The following is a 24,000-nucleotide window of genomic DNA, read 5'->3' as shown; positions in this document are numbered from 1 at the left end:
AGCTGCCGGAGCCACCCGTCAGTTAGGAGCTGCCGTAGCCGCCCGTCAGTCAGGGGCTGTCGGAGCCGCCCGTCAGTCAGGGGCTGTCGGAGACGCCCGTCAGTCAGGGGCTGTCGGAGACGCCCGTCAGTCAGGAGCTGCCGGAGCTGCCCGTCAGTCAGGGGCTGTCGGAGACGCCCGTCAGTCAGGGGCTGTCGGAGACGCCCGTCAGTCAGGGGCTGTCGGAGACGCCCGTCAGTCAGGAGCTGCCGGAGCTACCCGTCAGTTAGGAGCTGCCGTAGCCGCCCGTCAGTCAGGGGCTGTCGGAGACGCCCGTCAGTCAGGGGCTGCCGTAGCCGCCCGTCAGTCAGGGGCTCCCGGAGCCGCCCTTCACTCCAGCATAGCCGGAGTCTCCCGCTAGTCCGGCGCTGCCGGAGTCTCCCGTCTATTCGGGGCCCGCTGCAAGGGTCCCCAGTCCGCGGACAGATGCCCACCCAGACCCTGCCCTATGGGTTTAGGTTTTGCGGTCGGAGTCCGCACCTTTGGGGGGGTACTGTCACGCCCTGACCGTAGATTGCTTAGTATGTTTCTATTTTTAGTTTGGTCAGAGTGTGATGTGGGTGGGTATTCTATGTTGTAAGTCTAGGTTTTCTTTTTCTATGTGTTTGGCCTGGTATGGTTCTCAATCAGAGGCAGCTGTCTATTGTTGTCTCTGATTGAGAGCCATACTTAGGTAGCCTGTTTTCCCATTTTGAGTTGTGGGTGATTATTTTCCGTTTCAGTGTTTTCACCATACGGGACTGTTTCGGTTTTCCTTTATTCTTTTGTTCGTTTGTATTCAGTGTTCAGTTTATTAAAGGTATCATGAACACGTCCGACGCTGCGCTTTGGTCCACTCCTTCCACCAACGAAAATCGTTACAAAGAATGTGTATTTTCTAAAGCTATTATCATTTCATCTAGTCCAATTATTACTCTTTTGTTAATGTAACATTGTGCTTTCAATACGTCATGCCAATGAGAGAGAGAGAGATATGGATGGATGGCGTGAGATCTACAGAAATGATCCGTTAAAGGCATCACCACTGTAAGAGGAAGTAGCGGCTAAGGACAAAAAGTGAACGGATGAGAACAAACAGAGATAAAAAATGTACACAAAATCACATCACCAATGTAATTGTTAGACAGCGCAAACAAGTTTATTTCTATCTTATCTCATGTACAGAATCGATTTACAGTTTACAAACTGTTTTTTTTTTTCTCACATAGAATAATATACAACGTGTTGTGTCCTCTTCCACTCCCAAAGATGTTTTTAATATACAGCTGCTCTTTATACACAATAGTGACAATAATGTGTTTTTGTGCAATCAGGGTATTGGATGGAAATTAGGTGACCCCAACATACATTTATTGAATTCACAACCACAAGTAAGATTTGCAGGACATTACTCAGACTTGTGTACAGGTACGTTTGTTTTTTGATTTTGTAATATTGTGATATCACAAAACTTTTAAAAATACTTTGGGAAAAACTTGAACGCATCTATTTGTGTCATTTTGCTCAATTCAAGGTCTGGTATCAAACTAAACAAATTCACAATTGCACTAATATCAAGATGCTGTCATATCCGGCCTAGTAGTAGGTAGGGAGATTCTGAACATTTATTTTGCCTTTTGTAACCAACCAAACACGACATCACATTGTCTTACTGCATTGGAAAAGGTTATAGACAGCTTGTACAAAAAAAATAACATAATATGGCAAGAATAGACCTGGGAATCCATTAGAATAGGGCTATACAATTGTTCATCCAGAGTCAGGGTAGCCATACTATACATTTAAATCAACATTATTCTGAACAACTTTGAAAATAGCAAAAACAAGAAATTCATAAAAGTCTACTGTCAATATAAACGGAACAAAGTCCTCCCCATTTATAACAGAGAGAAAAAAAATGTACTGCAACATAATAATGTTTTACCCTCGCATTGTTGCATTTTTAATAACTTTTTGTCTATTTTTACAATCTCTCTCAATGGTATTACATCCATTTACAGATGTACTGCACCAACTCTTTGTGACTGTGTTGTACTGTAGCTATGCATTTCTTCATTTACATCTGTAGGAAATATGATTCACAGTTGTTAAGTGTCATAGGCAATTGTGATGCAATCTACAGTGAGAGCATATTGGCCAGTATGTTGTACTTGTAAACATTTAAGACCGGAAGTGAATTTTAAGAGTAGAGCGAAATTCATCTAAAATGTGTGTACATTTGGCAACAGAATTTGATATACTTCATGTGTGCCAGCAACATTCTGGATATTATCAAAAAAGACTTTCCATTAAAAACACTCTACTCTACATATTACATGCACATACAGTACATATACACACACAATCTTATATAGTTCTCTGAATTTGTCACTTATCAAACTTGTACAATAAATAGCAATCACTTAGTCTACCACGTTTGTTGAGAAATGATAGACACAAGAAACTATGAACACAAGGACATATTGAACACAAAATGAGTCATTGATCAATTTTGGCATGCATGCTCTCCCCCGGGGAAGATATGTGTGTTCTTAACTAAATGCAGTGTGCTTCCATGTTTGTGTCTGTCCATTTGACAAGATTAGCTTACGTGATGTAAAACCTTCTTGGACTGCATTTTGAAAAGGCCCTCCATGCCAGTCACTTAACCCTATGTAAAAGGCACTTACAGGAGAAAAGTGGTACAGATTTGCATGACCTTTTTTTTGGTGCCTTCTGCTTATTTCATACATGCAACCTTCAACCAAAAGGTAGACTCTCAAAGCTAAATATTATTTACAGCAAGCAAATAACCAAATGGCACAGGAGAAAAGCAGAAATGTCTCAAATTTGGGCAAAGTGTATGACTACTACACAAATGAATGAAGACCCTGGAAGTAAAGGAAAGGTTGTGCATCATGACCGACATTTCAAATTGTTATCGTCACCTTTGATAGCTATATACAATACACCAGTGGCACCGCCGCCCTACAGGCGGTAAATCAATAGATCTGATTCATTTGATTCAATGCAATTCTATATTTTTGGACTGCAACCATCACATAATTGTTCACTCAATAACCCCACCTACAAAGCAGAAATTCATGCTGCTATTAAGCTATTTGCAACTTCCCGTTTATTTAAAATGTTATGGTTATTTTGCTCACTGCCAATTGCTCACGAAAAAATGTCACTCTTTGTGTGACATATTATATGCGACTCCCCGCCAGAGACCCGGGTTCAATCCCCGAGTTGACCCTTCCAACTTTTCCCCTCGTTACCTCTGTATATGCCCTTGCAATTGAATCTGTCTAAATAAAAACTAGAAAATATATGTGAAAGTGGAATTCCCCTCTCCTATTTTTTGGGGTACAATACAATGATTTGGTTGCAAAAGTTACTGGCCTGCCCTACACAATATAAATATAATTCATATTGTGACGCATAATTGCCATGGTAGCATTGTGATGCATAATTGCCACAGTCATTTGGAATGTTCAGTCAATGGGCATTATAATAATAACAAAAATAAATGTTATTTTAAGCACTTTTCACAACACCCAAAGTCACTTTACATACACACGAGAATCAGCAGGATAAAAAGCATTAAAATCACATCATAAAATAATTAAGTATATAAAAGTACACTAAAACGTAAGGACAGACTAACCATGGAGAACACAAAGCACGATGACAGATTAACCAGGGAAGTGAACTAGACAGAAGATAAAAGCTAAAGCAGCCGATAATCCGGGTAAGCCTGTGTGAAGAGGTGTCTATTTAGTGTGGACTTGAATATGTGTATGGATTGTCCGGTTCTGACATGGAGAGGGAGGGAGATCCAGACTTGAGGAGCTGCACAGCTAAAAACCCAGTCTCCCATGGAGCGGGGCCTGGTGCGTGGGATGGTGAGGAGGCCAGTGTCAGTGGAGCGCTGTGAACAGGTGGGAGTGTAGGGGTGCAGGACGTCAGTAAGGTATGTTAGCGCCAGTCCATTGAATGCTTTGTAGGTGAGCATGAGCAATATGATCCTGTATTGAACTGGGAGCCAGTGGAGGTTGATGAGGGTGGGAGGTGATGTGGTCCCAAGATCTGGTGTGTGGGAGTACCCGTGCAGCTGAATTTTGAAGTTTGCCCAGTGTTTTGTTGGGGAGTCCGTAGAGAATGGCGTTGCAGTAGGCCAGCATGATAAAACAAAGGCATGGATGAGGGTTGTGATGTCAGTGACAGAGGGTCTAAATCATGAGATGTTTTTGAGGTGGATAAAGGCTGACTTGGTGATGTTAGGGATGTGGGGTTCAAATGTAACTGTGGAGTTGGAGAGGATGGTGCAGCCGCTGATTGTCATGCTGAATTGACCCAGTTTCATGATGACGGAGTTGGGGCCCATCAGCGTGATCTCTGTTTTGTCGTCGTTTCGTTTTTAAAAGTTATTGCTCATCCAAGTTTTTAGACAGTCAACCACAGAGGGTGGCATAGCGGAGTTGGATTTTATGTGGGTCTGGGGCAGACCTCCAGTTGCCAAGGGAGACAAACTGTTGTCTATTAGATAGATAAGAGTGGAACCAGGCAAGGAGTGTTGCGGAAACTACAAGAAGCCTCTCCATGCGGTCAGTTAAAATCTGATGACAGACCGTGTCAAATTCTGCAAAGAGGTCCAGGAGGATGAGGATGGAGATGTTCCCAGCATCAGCAGCACAGATGAGATTGTTAACTACCTTTATCAAGGAAGTTTCAGTGCTATGCATAGCCCAGAAGCCCGACTGGAGGGGTTTGAAAAGATCACGAGAGGCCATGTGTTGTTGGATTTGTGTCGCTACCACCCACTCAAGCAGCTTGGCGAGGAAGGGTAGGTTTGAAATAGGCCCGTAGTTGATGAGGATCTCAGAGTCCAGGCCCTGTTTCTCCAGTATGGGAGTTATAGACACTGTTTTCAAAGGAGTAAGAACAATGCCAGATGTAAGGGATGCATTTACAATCTTGACCACCTGGGGGCAGAGAACAGGGAGGCATGCCTTAACTAAGACAGTGGGCATTGGGTGAACAGAGCTTTGGTTTTGGATTTAGAAAAGAGTTCAGTAATGGTGGTTTCATTGACAAGGGAGGACATTACGTCTGTTCACTGGTTGTGAGTCAGGTAGTCCTGGTGGGAGGGGGGCAGATGAAGGGTGAGACTACTGCAGCTGTTGGTAGATAGCCTGAAGGCCAGAAAACTGTCACAGAGGTCGGTGGTGATTGTAAGAGAGGGGTTGTCCAATGGACGGAGAAGTTTTTTGATGGTTGAGTAGAGCATTATAGGTAATGCAGTTATTCTACAGTTTCGAAATTGGCCTACAAATGCTTACATCATATGCATTGAGACAGCATGATCTCCCATAGCAACCGTGGTATTCCAAACACAAAAACAGAAAAAGTTCGAAATAAAACCTGTGGAATATAAAATGGCCGGTGGCATGTAACAGGATGGCAAATCTGTGCAAAATTGTAGGAGATCCCACCTCAGATAAGTGGCTTACAGTATTATAATAAATCATTACAACACATAAAGAATTGCAAATACATTTCCCTGAAGGAGTAATGCACATTTCACATTTAAAGTACATAATTGTACACACGACAAATGGAGATCAACAGATATTTTACACTAACTATCATTCCATAAAAATCCTCCAAATAGAAAACCATAAAGAAAGAAACCACATAATCTCCACACATTTACGCTTTGGGATAATGTGTGCTAATGTCTTCACAGAGAAACAGTATCTCCTTATGGTCCAGGAAGCAGGCTGACCAAAGTGACAGAATTACAACCACTAAAACTCAAGGTGGGCCAATATCAGAGTTTTGGTACCATTTTAATTCAGCCAATTCCTGGCGCAAACGTAAATTACACATTTCGGTTTGCTTCCTGAATTGACTGAACTGAAATGGAATTGACCCTGGCCTTCATAAATGTGTAGTACACAAGTCCAGGAGAGAAGAGGGTAGTCCTGTCCTTGAAGTAACTTGTCTTTCTCATGTGGAAGTCCATTCACAATACTGGGCAAATTATTTCAGTCGCAACAAGATACTGTAGGTTAGTTCTCTCCAAATATAGCCATTTGGGTTTTCTTCGTTAAGATGGTTATTTCCAAAGTCAGTGGCTCAGAGTTGAATTTACTGAGAGGGATTTCAAAATGGATTTGTAAAGACATGGAGAAGAATGATGGGAATTAGGGGCGTGATCGAATAAATGTGAAACACAAAAACCATATAAAGAGGCTGTCATTAAAATAGTACCATTTGACGGATTATCAAGCAGGCTTGTGCTTTTCTAGGATCTTCTTTCGGTCAAATGCTACTCCTCCACCTTCCTTTTATTGTTTCTCTAGGTGTCTCAAAATGGCTGTATAACTGCCCTGACTACTGGACCAACTCTTATGTTCCATATGAGTGGAGCCTGAGATGTTAGCCTACAACTTTTTAGGGGGAAACACCATGAGAGGCCGGTCTTCGATCTTCTGCCACGGGCTCTTCTTGTTCTCATCCTTGCTGTCCAGGTCGTCCTCTGGGCTAGTCATGGAGTCGCGAGGGTTCTCGCTATTGCTGCTGCGTGCGCTGTTCATGCGGCTGCGGCCTCTCCGGGGGACGGTGGAGCCCCGCGACGAGGGCCCCTCGTCCAGCAGCGGGGTAAGGGAATTCTCCTCGGGCGACACTGGGCGGCCCTCGCTGCTGCTGGGCTCGCTGTGCTCCTGGTATGCCAGCTTGGACATGCCCTTACTGCCACCACCCTTCCGTCCACCAGTTCCCCACCGTTCGTCCTTACCCTTACGGATTGCCGCAGCCTTGCGGTCTTGGGTGCTGTCCATGGGTCCTTCGAGGTTGGCTTCTCGGATTGTGCTGCAGCTGGGGCCACCGCCTCCCCCGCCAATTCCGCCGCTGCTGAGGTCGTTGCTCACGTCGATGTAAGAATGGCGCACGTGGTTGGCGCGGCCGTCCATTGAGATGAACCAGGCGCGTGGGTGCTGCTTAATGCCCAGCTCCAGGAGCTTCTTCTCAGTCAGGCCCTGCAGCTCGCCATTCATCTGTGCCATGGTGGAGTCGTTAAAGAGCACAGGGATCCGCACAGGGCCTTGGGATGGGTCCGAGTTCCAGTTTTGACCCTCCGAGTCATCCCCTTGGGAGCCACCCTGCTGCTGGTGCTGCTGGTGCTGGCTCTGTTGCTGGGGATGGTGTGACTGACCGGCACCCATCTGCATCCCCCCTTCCTTATCCTGCTGCTGTTCCTTCCCGGAGAAGTCTGAGGACATACGCATGTAATGGGCCGGTATGACCAAGGTGGGCACCATGCTTCGGTACATGTTTTCCTTCATCTGGTCCATGGAGTGGCAGAAGATGATCTGGCCCGGTTGCGTGTTGAGCGATGTCGGGCGGGCCAGGTGGTCGGCGGCGGCCGCAGAGTACTCGGGAGGCTTGTCTGACTTGTCCGACAGGAAACGAGGTGGGGAGCCCCCGTCTGAGGTGTAGCCGCGATTGTCGTTGGCGGTGTGGCAGCGTATGTGGTAGTCCGAGTCCTTGTCGTCCTCCATGATGGGGCTGTAGTTCCGTGAGTAGTCTTCTTGCAGTAGCAGGGGGTTGTCGAGATTGTTGGTGTCTGTGGCGCGGGTCACCTTCATAGGGAAGCTCTCGCCCCTCTGAGGTCCCGAGGCTCCTTTCGCCTTCGAATGCCGCAGCTTGTGGGCGGGGACGTGCTTGGCGAACTCCTCCCGCGAGCTCTGGTAGTCTCGTGAGGGGGATGGGTCAGATTTGTTGGCATCATTGGATGGACCGGATTCAACATGGCCGCCACAGATGAGATTGAGGCGGGAAGTGGAGGTGCCCTGGTCGCGCTTGGAGCTGTTCAGAGCAGTGTGTGACTTTCCCTGTTGTCGCCGTGGTTTTAGACATTTCCGTCTGGAAAAAGAACAAAACAAAAAAGTCAGATAAAACTAAAAAACTCTGACAAAACAAACAAAACCCCAGACAAAAATAAACAAAAAATGTATTATTCTGTTGTTTGTTCCTAACACATGTTCATAATGTAGAATCCCATTAGAAGTGAGACCTACAGTGGGGCAAAAAAGTATTTAGTCAGCCACCAATTGTGCAAGTTCTCCCACTTAAAAAGATGAGAGGCCTGTAATTTTCATCATAGGTACACTTCAACTATGACAGACAAAATTATTTTTTTAAATCCAGAAAATCACATTGTAGGATTTGTAATGAATTTATTAGCAAATTATGGTGGAAAATAAGTATTTGGTCACCTACAAACAAGCAAGATTTCTGGCTCTCACAGACCTGTAACTTCTTCTTTAAGAGGCTCCTCTGTCCTCCACTCGTTACCTGTAATTAATGGCACCTGTTTGAACTTGTTATCAGTATAAAAGACACCTGTCCACAACCTCAAACAGTCATACTCCAAACTCCACTATGGCCAAGACCAAAGAGCTGTCAAAGGACACCAGAAACAAAATTGTAGACCTGCACCAGGCTGGGAAGACTGAATCTGCAATAGGTAAGCAGCTTGGTTTGAAGAAATCAACTGTGGAAGCAATTATTAGGAAATGGAAGACATACAAGACCACTGATAATCTTCCTCGATCTGGGGCTCCACGCAAGATCTCACCCCGTGGGGTCAAAATGATCACAAGAACGGTGAGCAAAAATCCCAGAACCACACGGGGGGGCCTAGTGAATGACCTGCAGAGAGCTGGGACCAAAGTAACCAAGCCTACCATCAGTAACACACTACGCCGCCAGGGACTCAAATCCTGCAGTGCCAGACGTATCCCCCTGCTTAAGCCAGTACATGTCCAGGACCGTCTGAAGTTTGCTAGAGAGCATTTGGGTGATCCAGAAGAAGATTGGGAGAATGTCATATGGTCAGATGAAACCAAAATATAACTTTTTGGTAAAAACTCAACTCGTCGTGTTTGGAGGACAAAGAATGCTGAGTTGCATCCAAAGAACACCATACCTACTGTGAAGCATGGGGGTGGAAACAGTTTTGGGGCAGTTTTTCTGCAAAGGGACCAGGACGACTGATCCGTGTAAAGGAAAGAATGAATGGGGCCATGTATCGTGAGATTTTGAGTGAAAACCTCCTTCGATCAGCAAGGGCATTGAAGATGAAACGTGGCTGGGTCTTTCAGCATGACAATGATCCCAAACACACCGCCCGGGCAACGAAGGAGTGGCTTCGTAAGAAGCATTTCAAGGTCCTGGAGTGGCCTAGCCAGTCTCCAGATCTCAACCCCATAGAAAATCTTTGGAGGGAGTTGAAAGTCCGTGTTGCCCAGCAACAGCCCCAAAACAACACTGCTCTAGAGGAGATCTGCATGGAGGAATGGGCCAAAATACCAGCAACAGTGTGTGAAAACCTTGTGAAGACTTACAGAAAACGTTTGACCTCTGTCATTGCCAACAAAGGGTATATAACAAAGTATTGAGAAACTTTTGTTATTGACCAAATACTTATTTTCCACCATATTTTGCAAATAAATTCATTAAAAATCCTACAATGTGATTTTCTGGATTTGTTTTCTCATTTTGTCTGTCATAGTTGAAGTGTACCTATGATGGAAATTAAAGGCCTCTCTCATCTTTTTAAGTGGGAGAACTTGCACAATTGGTGGCTGACTAAATACTTTTTTGCCCCACTGTATGTCTACGTGCTCCACACCTGCAGTAGTAGAGCAGCACACAGAGCAGGATGAGCACCAGCAGGGCCAGTGAACCCAGGATGGAGAGCAGGAACAGGGTGTGGTAGGTGGTGATGTCTCTCAGGCCCGAGTGACCGCCCAGACCCACGCCTGCATGAAAGACAAAGCCCATAGGAGCAGGCCTGGGTCAGATACTGGAGCTGCACTTGATTTAGTTTGCCTGATAAAATGTAACCAATAGAGTAGTTCCAAAAGTGCAAACTCCATGCTAAATCAAGGGCACCTGAAACCCAGGATTACGCCTGAGTGGAAGAAAAAGCAGAGCAGACCTGGGTCAAATACTTTAAAATACTGGAACGGTGCTTGATTTACTTTGCCTGGTACAATGGAAACAGTGGAGTAGTCCCAAAAGTGCCAATTCCAAGCTAAATCAAGCACACCAGTAATATTATAGTATTTTACATAATGTATTTGAACCATGATTCAAGCAGAAGCCTACTTACAACTAAAGGGATTACAGTGCATTCGGGAATATATTCAGACCCCTTGACTTTTTCCACCCTCTGTAACGTTACAGCCTTATACATTGATTAAATCGTTTTTTCATTTTGAGCCTGTAATCAAACCCACAAATGATGATGCTCCAGACACTCAACTAGTCTAATGAAGGCCAGTTTTATTTCTTCTTTTATCAGTTTTCAGCTTTGCTAACATATTTGCAAAAGGGTTTTCTAATGATCAATTAGACTTTTAAAATGATAAACTTGGATTTGCTAACACAATGTGCCATTGGAACACAGGAGGGATGGTTGCTGATAATGGGCATCTGTACGCCAATGTAAATATTCAATTTTAAAAATCTGCCATTTCCAGCTCAATAGTCATTTACAACATTAACAATGTCTACACTGTATTTCTGATCATTTTAATGGACAAAAAATGTGCTTTTCTTTCAAAAACAAGGACATTTCTAAGTGAACCCAAACTTTTGAACGGTAGTGTAAGTATTCAGACCCTTATCTCAGTACTTTGTTGAAGTACCTTTATCAGCAATTACAGACTCAAGTCTTCTTGGTACACCTGTATTTGGGGAGTTTCTCTCATTCTTCTCTGCAGATCCTTTCAAGCTCTGTCAGGTTGGATGGGTAGCTTCGCTGCTCAGCTATTTTCAGGTCTCTCCAGAGATGTTCCATTGGGTTCAAGTCCGGGCTCTGGCTGGGCCACTCAAGGACATGCTGGGTCACTCAAGGACATTCAGAGACCTGTCCCAAAACTACTCCTGCGTTGTCTTGGCTTGTGTGCTTAGGGTCGTTGTCCTGTTGGAAGGTGAACCTCCGGCCTAGTCTGAGGTCCTGAGCGCTCTGGAGCAGGTTTTCATCAAGAATCTCTCTGTACTTTGCTCCGTTCATCTTTCCCTCGATCCTGACTAGTCTTCCAGTCCCTGCAGCTGAAAAACAACCCCACAGCATAATGCTGCCACCACCACGGATCACCGTAGGGATGGTGCCAGGTTTCCTCCAGCCGTGATGCTTAGCATTCAGACCAGAGTTCAATCTTGGTTTCATTAGACCAGATAATCTTGTTTCTCATGGTCTGAGAGTCCTTTAGGTGCCTTTTGGCAAACTCCAAGAGGGCTGCATTTTAAATGAGGAGTGGCTTCTGTCTGGCCACTTTGTCATAAAGACCTGATTGGTGGAGTGCTGGAGAGATGGTTGTCCTTCTGGAAGGTTCTCCCATCTCCCCAGAGGAACTCTGGAGCTCTGTCAGAGTGATCATAGGGTTCTTGGTCACCTCCCTGACCAAGGCCCTTCTCCCCCGATTCCTCAGTTTGGCCAGCCCTAGGAAGAGTATTGGTCGTTCCAAACTTTTGTATCCTTCCCCAGATCAGTGACTTGACACAATCCTGTCTCTGTGCTCTACGGACAATTCCTTCGACCTCATGGCTTGGTTGTTGCTCTGACATGCACTGTCAACTGTGGGACCTCATATTGACGGGTGTGTGCCTTTCCAAATCATGACCAATCAATTGAAGTTGTAGAAACAATTCCAGTATGATCAATGGAAACAGAATGCACCTGAGCTCAATTTCGAGTCTCATAGCAAAGGGTCTGAATACTTATGTAAATAAGGTATTTCTGTTTAGAAATGTTTATTTTATTTATTAATTTATTTTAATTTTACCCCTTTTTTCTCCCCAATTTTGTGGTATCCAATTGTTGTAGTAGCTACTATCTTGTCTCATCGCTACAACTCCCGTACGGGCTCGGGAGAGACGAAGGTTGAAAGTCATGCGTCCTCCGATACACAACCCAACCAAGCCGCACTGCTTCTTAACACAGTGCGCATCCAACCCGGAAGCCAGCCGCACCAATGCGCTGGAGGAACTGTGCACCTGGCCACCTTGGCTAGCGCACACTGCGCCCAGCCCGCCACAGGAGTCGCTGGTGCGCGATGAGACAAGGACACCCCTACCGACCAAGCCCTCCCTAACCCGGGCGACGCTAGGCCAATTGTGCGTCGCCCCACGGACCTCCCGGTCGCGGCCGGTTACAACAGAGCCTGGGCGCGAACCCAGGGACTCTGATGGCACAGCTGGCGCTGCAGTACAGCGCCCTTAACCACTGCGCCACCCGGGAGGCCTGTTTAGAATTTTTTGTAGATTGATGAGGATTTTTTTTTTTCATCCATTTTTGAAGGCTGTAACGTAACAAAGTCTGAATACTTTGCAAATGCACCGAATATTTAATTCAGACAAGCAGTTGTATCTCTCCCTGTAACTTCGATATGTCATGTGTGGTTTGTTTATGTTTAGGTTTCTTGGAACATCTTGGTACATATGCAGCAACATACATACATGTGATGTCATACAATATAAAACAGAAGTAAAACATATGATCAACCTAACGACATGGACAGTGCGTCATCAATAAATCATTAGTCATAAACAACAAATTGGCATACCATTTAAATCAATAAACATGCATATGAATGTCTTTAGTGATAGAGAGATCATTTGCATATAGTTTGAGAGCTCTTGCCAAGAAAGATGTCTGGTGTCTGGTGCGGCTTCTTGAAATGGGAGTATTGCCTTGAACTCCGCAGATCATATCGTCTCTGTGTAGAGGGGTTAGAAACTTGTACAGTGGACATGTTTGGACATGCAGGATGTAATGTTGTGTTTTTTCCCCCCAGTCCTGTGACATCTTTGAAGGAGTGTGAATGAAGACAAGGGGAGGAACCTTCTGGAATGAAACAGCTGGGGACTGAGCATCAGCATCAGACCTGGGTTCAAATGCATGGAGTATTTCAATATTTGTACTTGAAAATACACTTGTCTCAAATACATGCCAATACTTTCCAAGTGTAATTCAAAATACATTCCAATATTCAACCACTTGTATTTACAAAGAAACAAACACTTACTTTGAAATGTATGTGAAAGTATTTGAAATACAACAAATAGTATTTGAACTCAGGTCTGATCAGTATACTGTAGCATGGCTCATCTTCTTGTGGGATTGGGGAAGGGACATAACACCTGTGTCATTCCACCAAAGATGTTCAACGGAGAAAGTGCACCACTATACAGGAAGAATGGTACATACTGTACATGTTGTTTAGCATGGCAGAGCATTGATGTAGGAGAATATCACCTTCACAGTACTTCAAGTGATTAACAAAGTCCAAATAGTGTTTATGTGCTACATGGGATGTCATATTTTTGGAGCAAAACATTTCCCAACGGGATATGGCACTGGGCCTCGTTTCCCAGAGCCTTCCTAGCCTGAAAATCATCGTTAGAACCAATTTATGATGTTATCTTCAGTAGCCGAGGTGTTTCCCAGAGCCTTCGTTAGTTAGGTGGCTCTTAAAAACCTTTTCACATCCATGAGTGATCCAGACCAGAGCAGCCAAAGTGCACCGTTAGGGTTGTTTTCCGCCTTCCCTCACAAGAAATCATTCTAAAACTATTTATAATTATTTCGTGTGAATGGGAATGATCATACGACGTTTAGGATGTATAGGAACGCATTTCTAACATTTTGTCAAGCTTCGTTTTATCGAAAGCTGAATCTTATCCAGTACAAATTGGAAACACCTGGAACACTATAAACGCCAAGCCATTGTCAGAGGTCAGCAGAGCAACAATAATACAGCATGGCTGCTATTCAGCGGATTGCTGCTCTCCAACATAACCACCGCACCGGCCGCACAGTCGGTTGGTTTATATAAATGTGCATATTTGCAACAACCTGAGTTGTTCGACCTGCACTGACATTCACAGGCAATGGACACAGGGACATTCTATGGGTGAAATGAGCCAAATCGAGCAGTAAGGATCATACCCTGATAGTGAGAACAGGTTTGAGAGGCAGTGAAATACTAGTTTATGCCCAACTTGTATACAATAATTATTCCTGGAAGAAATAACTATTCCAAACCAATAATAAAAGAGACAGACAGACACAGAGACAGGAGAGGACATAGAGAAACGAGAGAGGACAGACAGGAGAGGACAGAGAGACAAACAGGAGAGGACAAAGACAGCTAAGACATATAGACAGACAGGTTACAGAAAGACAGGGACAGCAGTGGACAGGGAGATGACAGAGAGACATAGACAGGAGAGGGCAAAGTGACAGGAGAGGACAGGAGAGGGCAAAGAGATAGAGACACAGACGAGGTAGGAGGGGAGACAGAGATAGATAAAGAGATTCAGATGGGACATATGGACAGAGAGATAGTGGGGAGGGACAAGGGGGAGGGGAAAGGGGAGAGACAATTGTGCTTAATGTACAATACAAATATGTCCTGAACAAATGTTCTTATGAAAAGAGTGCTTGTTTCTACTATATTTTATTTAAAATAAATGGTCTGAAAATATCAGATTTTCCTTTGAGTTTCAGTACCCTTATGGCAAAGCTTTGCCATGAGGCAAAAAAAAAAAGATTTGTGGGCTATACTCGGCCTTGTCTCAGGATGGTAAGTTGGTGGTTGAAGATATCCCTTTAGTGGTGTGGGGGCTGTGCTTTGGCAAAGTGGGTGGGGTTATATAATGCCTGTTTGGCCCTGTCCGGGGGTATCATCGGATAGGACCACAGTGTCTCCTGACCCCTCCTCTCTCAGCCTCCAGTATTTATGCTGCAGTAGTTAGTGTGTCGGGGGGTTAGGGTCAGTCTGTTATATTTGGAGGACTTCTCGTGTCTTATCCGGTGTCCTGTGTGAATTTAAGTATGCTCTCTAATTCTCTCTTTCTCGGAGGACCTGAGCCCTAGGACCATGCCTCGGGACTATCTGGCATGATGACTCCTTGCTGTCCCGAGTTCACCTGGCCGTGCTGCTGCTCCAGTTTCAACTGTTCTGCCTGCGGCTATGGAACCCTGACCTGTTCACCGGACGTGCTACCTGTCCCAGACCTGCTGTTTTCAACTCTCTAGAGACAGCAGGAGCGGTAGAGATACTCTTAATGATCGGCTATGAAAAGCCAACTGACATTTACTCCTGAGGTGCTGACTTGTTGCACACAACTACTTTGATTATTATTATTTGACCATGCTGGTCATTTATGAACATTTAAACATCTTGGCCATGTTCTGTTATAATCGCCACCCGACACATCCAGAACAGGACTGGCAACCCCTCATAGCCTGGTTCCTCTCTATGTTTATTCCAAGGTTTGGCCTTTCTAGGAAGTTTTTCCTAGCCACCGTGCTTCTACAACTGCATTGCTTGCTGTTTTGGGTTTTAGGCTGGGTTTCTGTGCAGCACTTTGAGATATCAACTGATGTAAGAAGGGCTTTATAAATACATTTGATTTGAGTGTAGGGGGTAAAAGTAAAACATTTTTGGGGATACATTCGAAAGCCTAAAATAGGATTGAATTTTTTCTATGAAAATCAGAAATATGTCCAGTAGAGGACTAGTTACTGGTACTGTATATTTGTGGGCTAAAAGGGAAATATCTGAGCGATATATTGTGGTGCAGTGTGCAAAAGCACTGTGGCGGAAAGAAAACAACCGGGGTTCAACGAGCATTACATGATGAAATTGGTTAGTTTGTAGATGATGCCGTTACAGATGTAGTATCTTAATTTATTCACTATTTTGTTGCTGTGAATTTTCCTGCATAGCAGGAAATGCAAACCTGTAGTGTATTTGAGTGTTTAAAAAGCTTCTAAAGTCTTTCATTTCGACTTTAGACTTGATTTACCCGAACGAAAAATGTATCAACCACTACAAAAATGTCCATTAATTATAATCCACCTAATAATTCATATTTCCAGTTGCTGCATGATTATTTTCCTGCTGTAGCAAACTGGCTTAAATTAAGATCCTAACTAAATGTCCAAGACGTAGTACAAGGCGATTAGCCAGTTACAGTACCTGCAGATGAAGGGAAGGCTGCGACCCAATACCCCAACTGAGGAACGACCACGTTCCAGATTAGTTGTGTGCCCTCTTTTTTAATGTAGCCAGTTCCATTCCTGACCCACAGACCTGCAACAAAATCCACACACCCAACATATAAATGTTTTAGTAGGCAACAAGTTAAAAGCTTTCAGACATATGCTCCCGAGTGGCGCCGCAGTCTAAGGCACTGCATCTCAGTGCTAGAAGTGTCACTACAGACAACCTGGTTCGACTCCAGGCTGTATCACAACTGGCCGTGTTTGGGAGTCCCATAGGGCGGTGCACACTTGGTCCAGTGTCGTCCTGGTTAGGGTTTGGCCGGTGTAGGCCGTCATTGTAAATAAGAATTTGTTCTTAACGGACTTGCTTAGTTAGAAAAAGGTTAAATAATATGTCATTTTGGTAGTCTGAAATTGGTCTCTAAAACTAAATAATCCAGGGATTACCGAAGCATTCATTAAACTGTAAGTGCAGACCCCTTAAGATTTCTAATGAACTAAAAAGCATGCTCAATGCAGTCCAGGGATATGCTTAATATAGATTAAAGCTGCAATATGTAATTTTTTGGGCGACCTGACCAAATTCACATAGATATGTGAGTTATAGATCTGTCATTCTCATTGAAAGCAAGTCAGTAGATCTGTTCTATGGGCGCTATTTTTATGCTTCGCATTCTTAAGTTTGTTTTATCCGTCTTTTACGTTGTTTTTTACACCAGCTTCAAACAGCTAAAAATACTGTACGATCATTTGGGTTATGGATAATATATTTCACAGCGTTTTAACTGGTACAATGGTTATCTACACTTTACATGTTTGTTTTGTTTTGTTTTACACTTTACATGTTTGTTAAATTAGGCAAACTACTAGAATTTTTGCACCTAGGAAATGGCGGAGCGATTTCTACAAAGTGCAGCTTTATGGGTTAAGGAGTCATTTTTATCCCAGATTACCTATTGATCATGTTTGTGTCTATAGATATAACACAGACTGATGGATGAATATGAGAATTTCAAATGGAACATATGATCCCAGTAGCTTTCACATACCCGTCTTGGGCTGGTACAGCCAGGCGGGAATGCTGGTGGCGATCCTGGTGCGAGTATCCGAGGGCAGCGGTACGGAGACGTGAACCGGGTCAGACACCTGGATGGCGGTCCCATCGTGGTCAAAGAGCTGAACGCTGACCACCGCCAGTGCTGTTAAGTCTGTCCATCCTGTCTCTGCCCCTGTAATGTACATGTTATTGTTAAATCAAATCAAAGTTTGTCACGTGCGCCAAATACAACAGCTGTAGACTTTACAGTGAAATGCTTACTTACAGGCTCTAACCAATAATGCAAAAAAGGTGTTAGGTGAACAATAGGTAAGTAAAGAAATAAAACAGTAAAAAGACAGGCTATATAAAGTAGCGAGGCTACATACAGACACCGGTTAGTCAGGCTGATTGAGGTAGTATGTACATGTAGATATGGTTAAAGTGACTATGCATTTATGATGAACAGAGAGATATGTTGATCACCCATAGCCTATAACAACAAGCATTCCTAACACTATGCCCTTGATATCAACTACCACCAAACAAGCTGGGCCAATCATGATTTTGTAATGATCGTCGTGATATGTAGTTATCTTACCTACTTTATTGAAGGCACTTATTGTGCGTCGCTCTGGATACGAGCATCTGTTAAATAACTAAAATGTAAATGTTCTTTCTCCCAAGCCAACCTGTGCTGTTGGTTTCCAGGCCCAGGAGGTACGGGAAGCCCCCGATCTCATACTGGCTTCTGGCAGTAGTCAGCACAGCCGATAGTGCTGTGTAGTTGGAATCAGCTGGCAGCTGAAGGGACTTTCTCTGGAGCTGGACCAATGGCTGGTTCCGTGCACCTATAAAGGAAGTAACAGATGCCAATCGAGAGATATGGGTCATGTTCAGTAGGGCATTTAACAGAAAAAAATAAGAAAAAAATGGTGTTTCATATTGGACAAATCCTGGTAGTCCCTCCCCACACACACACCGTTTCAGTCCCTTTTCTTGTCTGGTGCCTAATGAAAAATGACACAAAGTCTGGTACAACCATAACAGCACTCGCCTGGCAGTGACTTTTTGACATAAAAGCTACAGTATGTAGGTTAAAATACTACATCACTATCAACACTGAAAGGGGCAATCTGCAGTAGCTATATACATTTTTTTTTTTTACTTTTACATTAATGATATACACTGTACATATATACCCATTGATTCTTGAAGAATACGACTTATAAATGCCTCATGGGCTTAGTTAAACTGTCGTACCCCATAAGAACCCAGAATATAAGCTTATGTTATTGTTTTTAAACATGCTACTCAAAACAAACTGTATAGCCTCAAAACATGGTTAAAACTATGATTTTGATGTCATGGGTGGTCAGTCCTTGCACCCATAGCTCTGTTTATGAATTTGAGAGGTAACATTTCTCTAGCCCCAACACTAAGCTGTTTACCAAAAACAGTGGCGGGGTGCCCGCTTTGTTGTTGTATCTACGGCAGATTGCCCCTTTAAGGCAATAGTACTGTATGTTTGAGACATGAGACATGCAGTCATGAATTTGGGAAATGGACTCGTACAAAACAGCAGCCAAGTACTCCACTGTGGTTGTTGCTATGGAGACAGCAGAAGGAAATAGAGTGTCACGTGAGAACCTCTGGAGGCCGTTGGGTGCAAGAACAGAGAGGAGTCAGGTGAAAATTGGACCTTCACTCCCCTCTTTGAAGGAGGTGGATTCTGGACAATAAATGTTTGTTATTGGCCTCAGAACTCTGATCAGATTTCAAATAGTGCATCAAACCTGAAACACCACATTCCTTCCATAATTTCTGTAATAGTCTTGAGTAAAGACTGCCCCTTTAGGAGGAAAAGGTAATGCAGAGAGCAGGACAAAGAAGCAGTGTTTCCCTTACCATTAGCAGTTAAGAGCATTGGGACAGTAACCGAAAGGTTGCTGGTTCGAATCCCCGAGCCGACATGGTGAAAAATCTATCAATATCCCCTTGAGCAAGGCACGTAATCCTAATTGCTCCTGTAAGTCGCTCTGAATAAGAGCGTCTGCTAAATGACTCAAATGTAAAATGTATAGGCAGGATGAGTCCCCCCCACCTAAGAGAGTTTGGCTTCTATTCATTTCAATTGATCATCCTAGTTAGTCTGGATGTTGTTCTAGAGAGAAAGACTGAAAAAGACCAACTAGGCAATACCACTTAGGTTGTTATTGTAGCCTACCTGGGGATCCATGCAGCACCTGGATGACATCATCATAGAGAATGAGGGTGCCTGGCCTCTGGACTAGGAGGTACAAGCTGACCGATGCATACACTGCAAGAGAGAAAAACACCAATATTAATGGGCGACTGAGTCTAGCTAGCCAATTTCTTATATCTACTCCTGCATTTCAGATCTACAGGAATGCCTAGGGGGAAGCGGCTAGGGGCCCCAATTTGGAATTCAGCCTATTTTGAGAGACAGAGAAACAAAAGGATAGGATCACTTCTGCGTGGGTCTGGATGTGGCAGACCAACCTATTTTTGTGTTTTTTTGTGTGTGACTATTCTAAAAACATTTAACCAGTGGATACAGTTACTATTAGAAGTTATAACATTAGAATTATCGACAGCGAAACTATTGAGGCCTGGACAAATACACTTGACTCTGTAAAGAACAATCTCAGCTAAAGCCCCACACATACAAACCAATTACAGTGCCTTCAGAAAGTATTCATACCCCTTGACGTATTCCACATGTTGTTGTGTTACACCCTGAATTCAAAATGGATTTTTAAAAATGATCTCACCTATCTACACACAATTCACCCATAATGACAAAGTGAAAACTTGTTTTTAGACAATATTGCAAATTAAATACATAAGTATTCACACCCCTGAGTCAATACATGTTAGAATCACATTTGGCAGCAATTACAGCTGTGAGTCATTCTGGGTAAGTATCTAAGAGCTTTGCACACCTTGGTAGTATAATATTTGCACATTATTATTATTTGTATTCTTCAAGCTCTGTCAAGTTGGTTGTTGATCTTTGCTAGACTGCCATTTTCCAGTTATACCATTGATTTTCAAGCCGATTTAAGTCAAAACTGTAACTAAATCACTTACCAATGTCATCTTGGTAAGCAACTCCAGTGTATATTTGGCCATGTATTTTAGGTTATTGTCCTGCTGAAAGATGATTTTTTCCCCAGTGTCTCTTGGAAAGCAGACTGAATCAGGTTTTCTAGAATTTTGCCTGTGCTTAGCTCTATTCCATTTCTTTTTATCCTAAAAAACTCCCTAGTCCTTGCCGATGACAAGCATATCCATAACATGATGCAGCCACCACCATGCTGGAAGATATGAAGAGTAGTGCTCAGTGATGTGTTGTATTTGCCCCAAACATTACACTTTGTATTCAGGATATAAAGTTAATTTCTTTGCCATATTTTTGTAGTTTTACTTTAAAGCCTTATTGCAAACAGGATGCATGTTTTGGAATATTTGTATTCTATACAGGCTTCCTTGTTTTCACTCTGTCATTTAGGTTAGTATTATGAAGTAATAACTACAGTAAAATGTTGTTGATCCATCCTCAGTCGTCTCCTATCACAGCCATTAAACTCTAACTGTTTTAAAATCACTGAGAGACCTTACAGATAATTGTATGTGAGGGGACCAGATTTAATCATTAATCCACATTATTTCAAAACTCCGCCTTAAAATCCAGTGTTTCTATGTCAAACAGTTTTGTTATATTTCAGTCTTAGTTTTAGTATTAAAATGAATTTTGGTGTTAGTCACATTTTAGTAATTTCATTCTTCATTAGTTTATGTTATCATTCAACTAAAACTCTGGAAAATGTTTTAGTTTTAGTCACGGCCATTTTAGTCACATAATAGTCTTTTCGTCTTGTCACATTTTCGTGAACTGAAATGAAAAGTAATTTCTAATAGACATTTTCACTTACGAGGGATGCGGCTAGCGTGCCAGGGGACGGAGTTGGTGACATAGTCGTGTTTGGACGCTGAAATGATGACCCAGGTCCCCGGGTGGTACAGGAAGGTCACCCTAAGCACGCCATCACTGCCCGCCTGGCTGGACGCTAACACAGACCGGTTCCCATGAACCTCTATGGCGGCGCCGGCCAAAGGTGAGAGGTCACTGTTGTCGAACACCTGAACTCTGATCTGGACCTCTGCAAAGGAATGAAAACAATCAGTGCTTGAGGGGATCAGTGTGAGTGAGGCGAGGTGCAGAAATTGATCATCTTGATCACATAATTAGTAGTTATTTGGCATGCTGGATGATTTTTAGACCAGTGATTTTGTGCAGTCTGACTAGTCGATCTCAAACATGCACAATGGTGCTGTCATAATTCAGCTTCTATGTCATCCTATTGGGCCCCCGAGTGGCGCAGCGGTCTAAGGCACTGCATCTCAGTGTTAGAAATGTCACTACAGTCCCCGATTCGACTCCAGGCTGTATCACATCCGGCCGTGATTGGGAGTCCCATAGGGCGGCGCACAATTGGCCGTCGTCCGGGTTTGGCCATCATTTTAAATAAGAATTTGTTCTTAACTGACTTGCCTAGTTAAATAACATTTAAATTGCGAGAGCTTGGGATGTATGTGCAAAAAGTTGATTCTGATATAAATTGGCTTAAAAAGTTCCGAACTGTCATTGGTTTGAATGGTGTCAGCCATTTGTATATGGTATTCTTTTGAACTTAACAACCTGAATTGGTGTATTTAGAATTCTATATGGGTAGCAGTGGAGACTGGTGGGAGGAGCTATAGGAGGATGGGCTCGTTGTAATGGCTGGAATGGAATAAATGGAAGAGAGCAAAACGTGGTTTCCATATGTTTGATAGCGTTCCATTAATTCCATTCCAGCCATTACAATGAGCCCATCCTCCTATAGCTCCTCCCACCAGCCACCTCTGATAGGTAGAGTACATTGCACAGAACTAAGCTAGAGCCAAAAACAACATTTTTACATAAATGCAGGTAGAACCGTGATAGTCCCAAACTCGCGACTGCTAACTTGCAGAAGTAAACGTGTGTGCTGCTGGTGTTATTGTTGTTGACAAAGTCCAGTATTTGGTCTTCAGTTGAATAAGCCAATACAATAAACACGAGCAACAGATAAAATGGAACAATTCTTTCTTTCTAAACCTATCCAACGCTGTGTAGCTTCACACCCAAGTAGACACTTTGGGACCCCCCACTGATCGTTTCCTCTGAGAACATTTTGTTTCGCATCTTGTTTCTCTAATGCCATGGATATGGGTTATACTGTGGAGGTTTCAGTGGATACAGGAGTCTCCACTAGGTGTATTTCAAGATGGCAAATAAAAATGCTACTGGAATGGGTGTAGGCCTACAGGATGAGACCTAGGCCGACTGTTAAATAGACATATGTTGCCATTCTTAATTCTGATAGCTCTAGCGTTCCTGTCCAATAGCAGGCTACATGCATGCATTACCATGCATATGTGTTTCCTTCTGCCATGCATGCCATCATTACAGAGCCCTACTGTTTCAACAAATGAATTTAGTGTGTTTCAGGACACAGGCTAAAATAAATCATTGCTGGGGGTGTATTTATACAATTAATATATTCCAGAACCAATATGAAATATGAAGGGCTGAATAGAATAGATACAGCAGATTTGTTTTATTGGGAGTGGGACTCTGCTTTACATACTATATAGGCCTGTATTTTTCTTTGCCAAGGCCTACATGAGCAGTTTATGAATGCACGAATGGCCGGGATACATTGTTACTGTTAAATGAATTACTATATTGACCCCTGGCTAGCATAGCCGCTAAAGGGACATCGATTTAGGACCTAACTAACAAGAGAAATATGTGAACACCTAGGCCTGTGATTTATTTTCCTCGACTATGCTGGCTATGTTTTACAGCGGCACATTTTCCCTTATCATGATGAGCCCTTCAAATAGCCTGACAGAGAGAATTAGGTTGTAACAATTTGATCGCTTATATCGAGTTTTTGATTTGATTTTACATATCTTCAAAAAGCTGATAAGGTAAAGATTATTTTACCAATTTTTATAAACACACCCGCTTCACGGCATGACTAGCTATTTCATTTGATTGGGATGCTCCGAAGATCCATTTGATGCAACATACACATTGATAAACAATACAATTTAAGAAAAACGGTGACTCGTATCATTAGCAAAGAATCCTTCCAAACCAACGGTTGCAATTTCGTTAATAATTTGTCAACAAAAGCCATTTTTAAAAAATGCAACCACTCCCATCCTCCCTCATTGTGCAGCATCCCATATGGCGTGAGCTTACCAAGTGCTCCTTGATCTGGAAGAGATTTGGCTCGCGTCTCCCAGACCACGGAGATAAAAATAAAGAGGAACAAACGAGAGATGTAGATGGGTGACATCCTTGAAACTACATCTCTATTCCAAATTCGGCGGCCATACATCCATATTTCTCCCGGGCGGGTTACTGGGCTGTTGACAATTAATTCGCAGTCATTTCTCGGTTGCCCACCACCTTAAAGGATGCTGAGGTTGAGCCTGAGCTGCCGTCTGTCAGCTCTCTCTTGCTTTTATTGTCTGGTGTGGACGCTAGGTTTCACTCTACTACCCTCTAGTGGTATCGAAATTAAACTGCGATAAACATCCTCGAATATGGTTCCGATTCATAAGTGAAATGTAATGTTTTCATTATCCTTAAAGTTAATTTCAACATGAATGGCCGATTAGCTACTATTTTGAGCTTGTTGATTAAAGAAACGTGGGTACTTCCTTACACGTCTTTGTTTGCTGAAATCCATAGCCTACTTTTCAAGAAAACCTTTATCAAGTACAACCA

General features: G+C 43.2%; 1 protein-coding gene across 1 annotated transcript; it reads right to left on the bottom strand.

The window, feature by feature from the left end:
- Positions 1–1,152: 1,152 nt before the first annotated feature.
- On the bottom strand, positions 1,153–23,689 carry LOC115106671 (protein FAM171A2). The gene is made up of 8 exons (XM_029629638.2): positions 23,470–23,689; positions 21,107–21,334; positions 19,375–19,467; positions 17,840–17,998; positions 17,161–17,340; positions 16,086–16,199; positions 9,722–9,851; positions 1,153–7,950 (listed from the first exon to the last, which is right to left on the bottom strand). The coding sequence occupies exons 1-8, from the start codon at positions 23,606–23,608 to the stop codon at positions 6,471–6,473; spliced, it is 2,523 nt and encodes an 840-aa protein (XP_029485498.2). The 5' UTR covers positions 23,609–23,689; the 3' UTR covers positions 1,153–6,470.
- Positions 23,690–24,000: the final 311 nt, after the last annotated feature.

The sequence above is a fragment of the Oncorhynchus nerka genome, linkage group LG23 (assembly GCF_034236695.1).
Source record: "Oncorhynchus nerka isolate Pitt River linkage group LG23, Oner_Uvic_2.0, whole genome shotgun sequence".
Lineage (NCBI taxonomy): Eukaryota > Metazoa > Chordata > Actinopteri > Salmoniformes > Salmonidae > Oncorhynchus > Oncorhynchus nerka.
This window is presented reverse-complemented; position numbering and strand designations above follow the sequence as displayed.

Bases quoted from the DNA above. Each gene is read 5' to 3' on its own strand.
- LOC115106671 (XM_029629638.2), bottom strand. From the start codon at position 23,608: ATGTATGGCCGCCGAATTTGGAATAGAGATGTAGTTTCAAGGATGTCA. The intron at 17,999-19,374 runs GTAGGCTACAAT...CTTCCTTTATAG, and splicing joins GGTGCTGCATGGATCCCCAG to GTGCACGGAACCAGCCATTG. The intron at 9,852-16,085 runs GTACTGTAACTG...TCTTTCATGCAG, and splicing joins AGCCTTCCCTTCATCTGCAG to GCGTGGGTCTGGGCGGTCAC.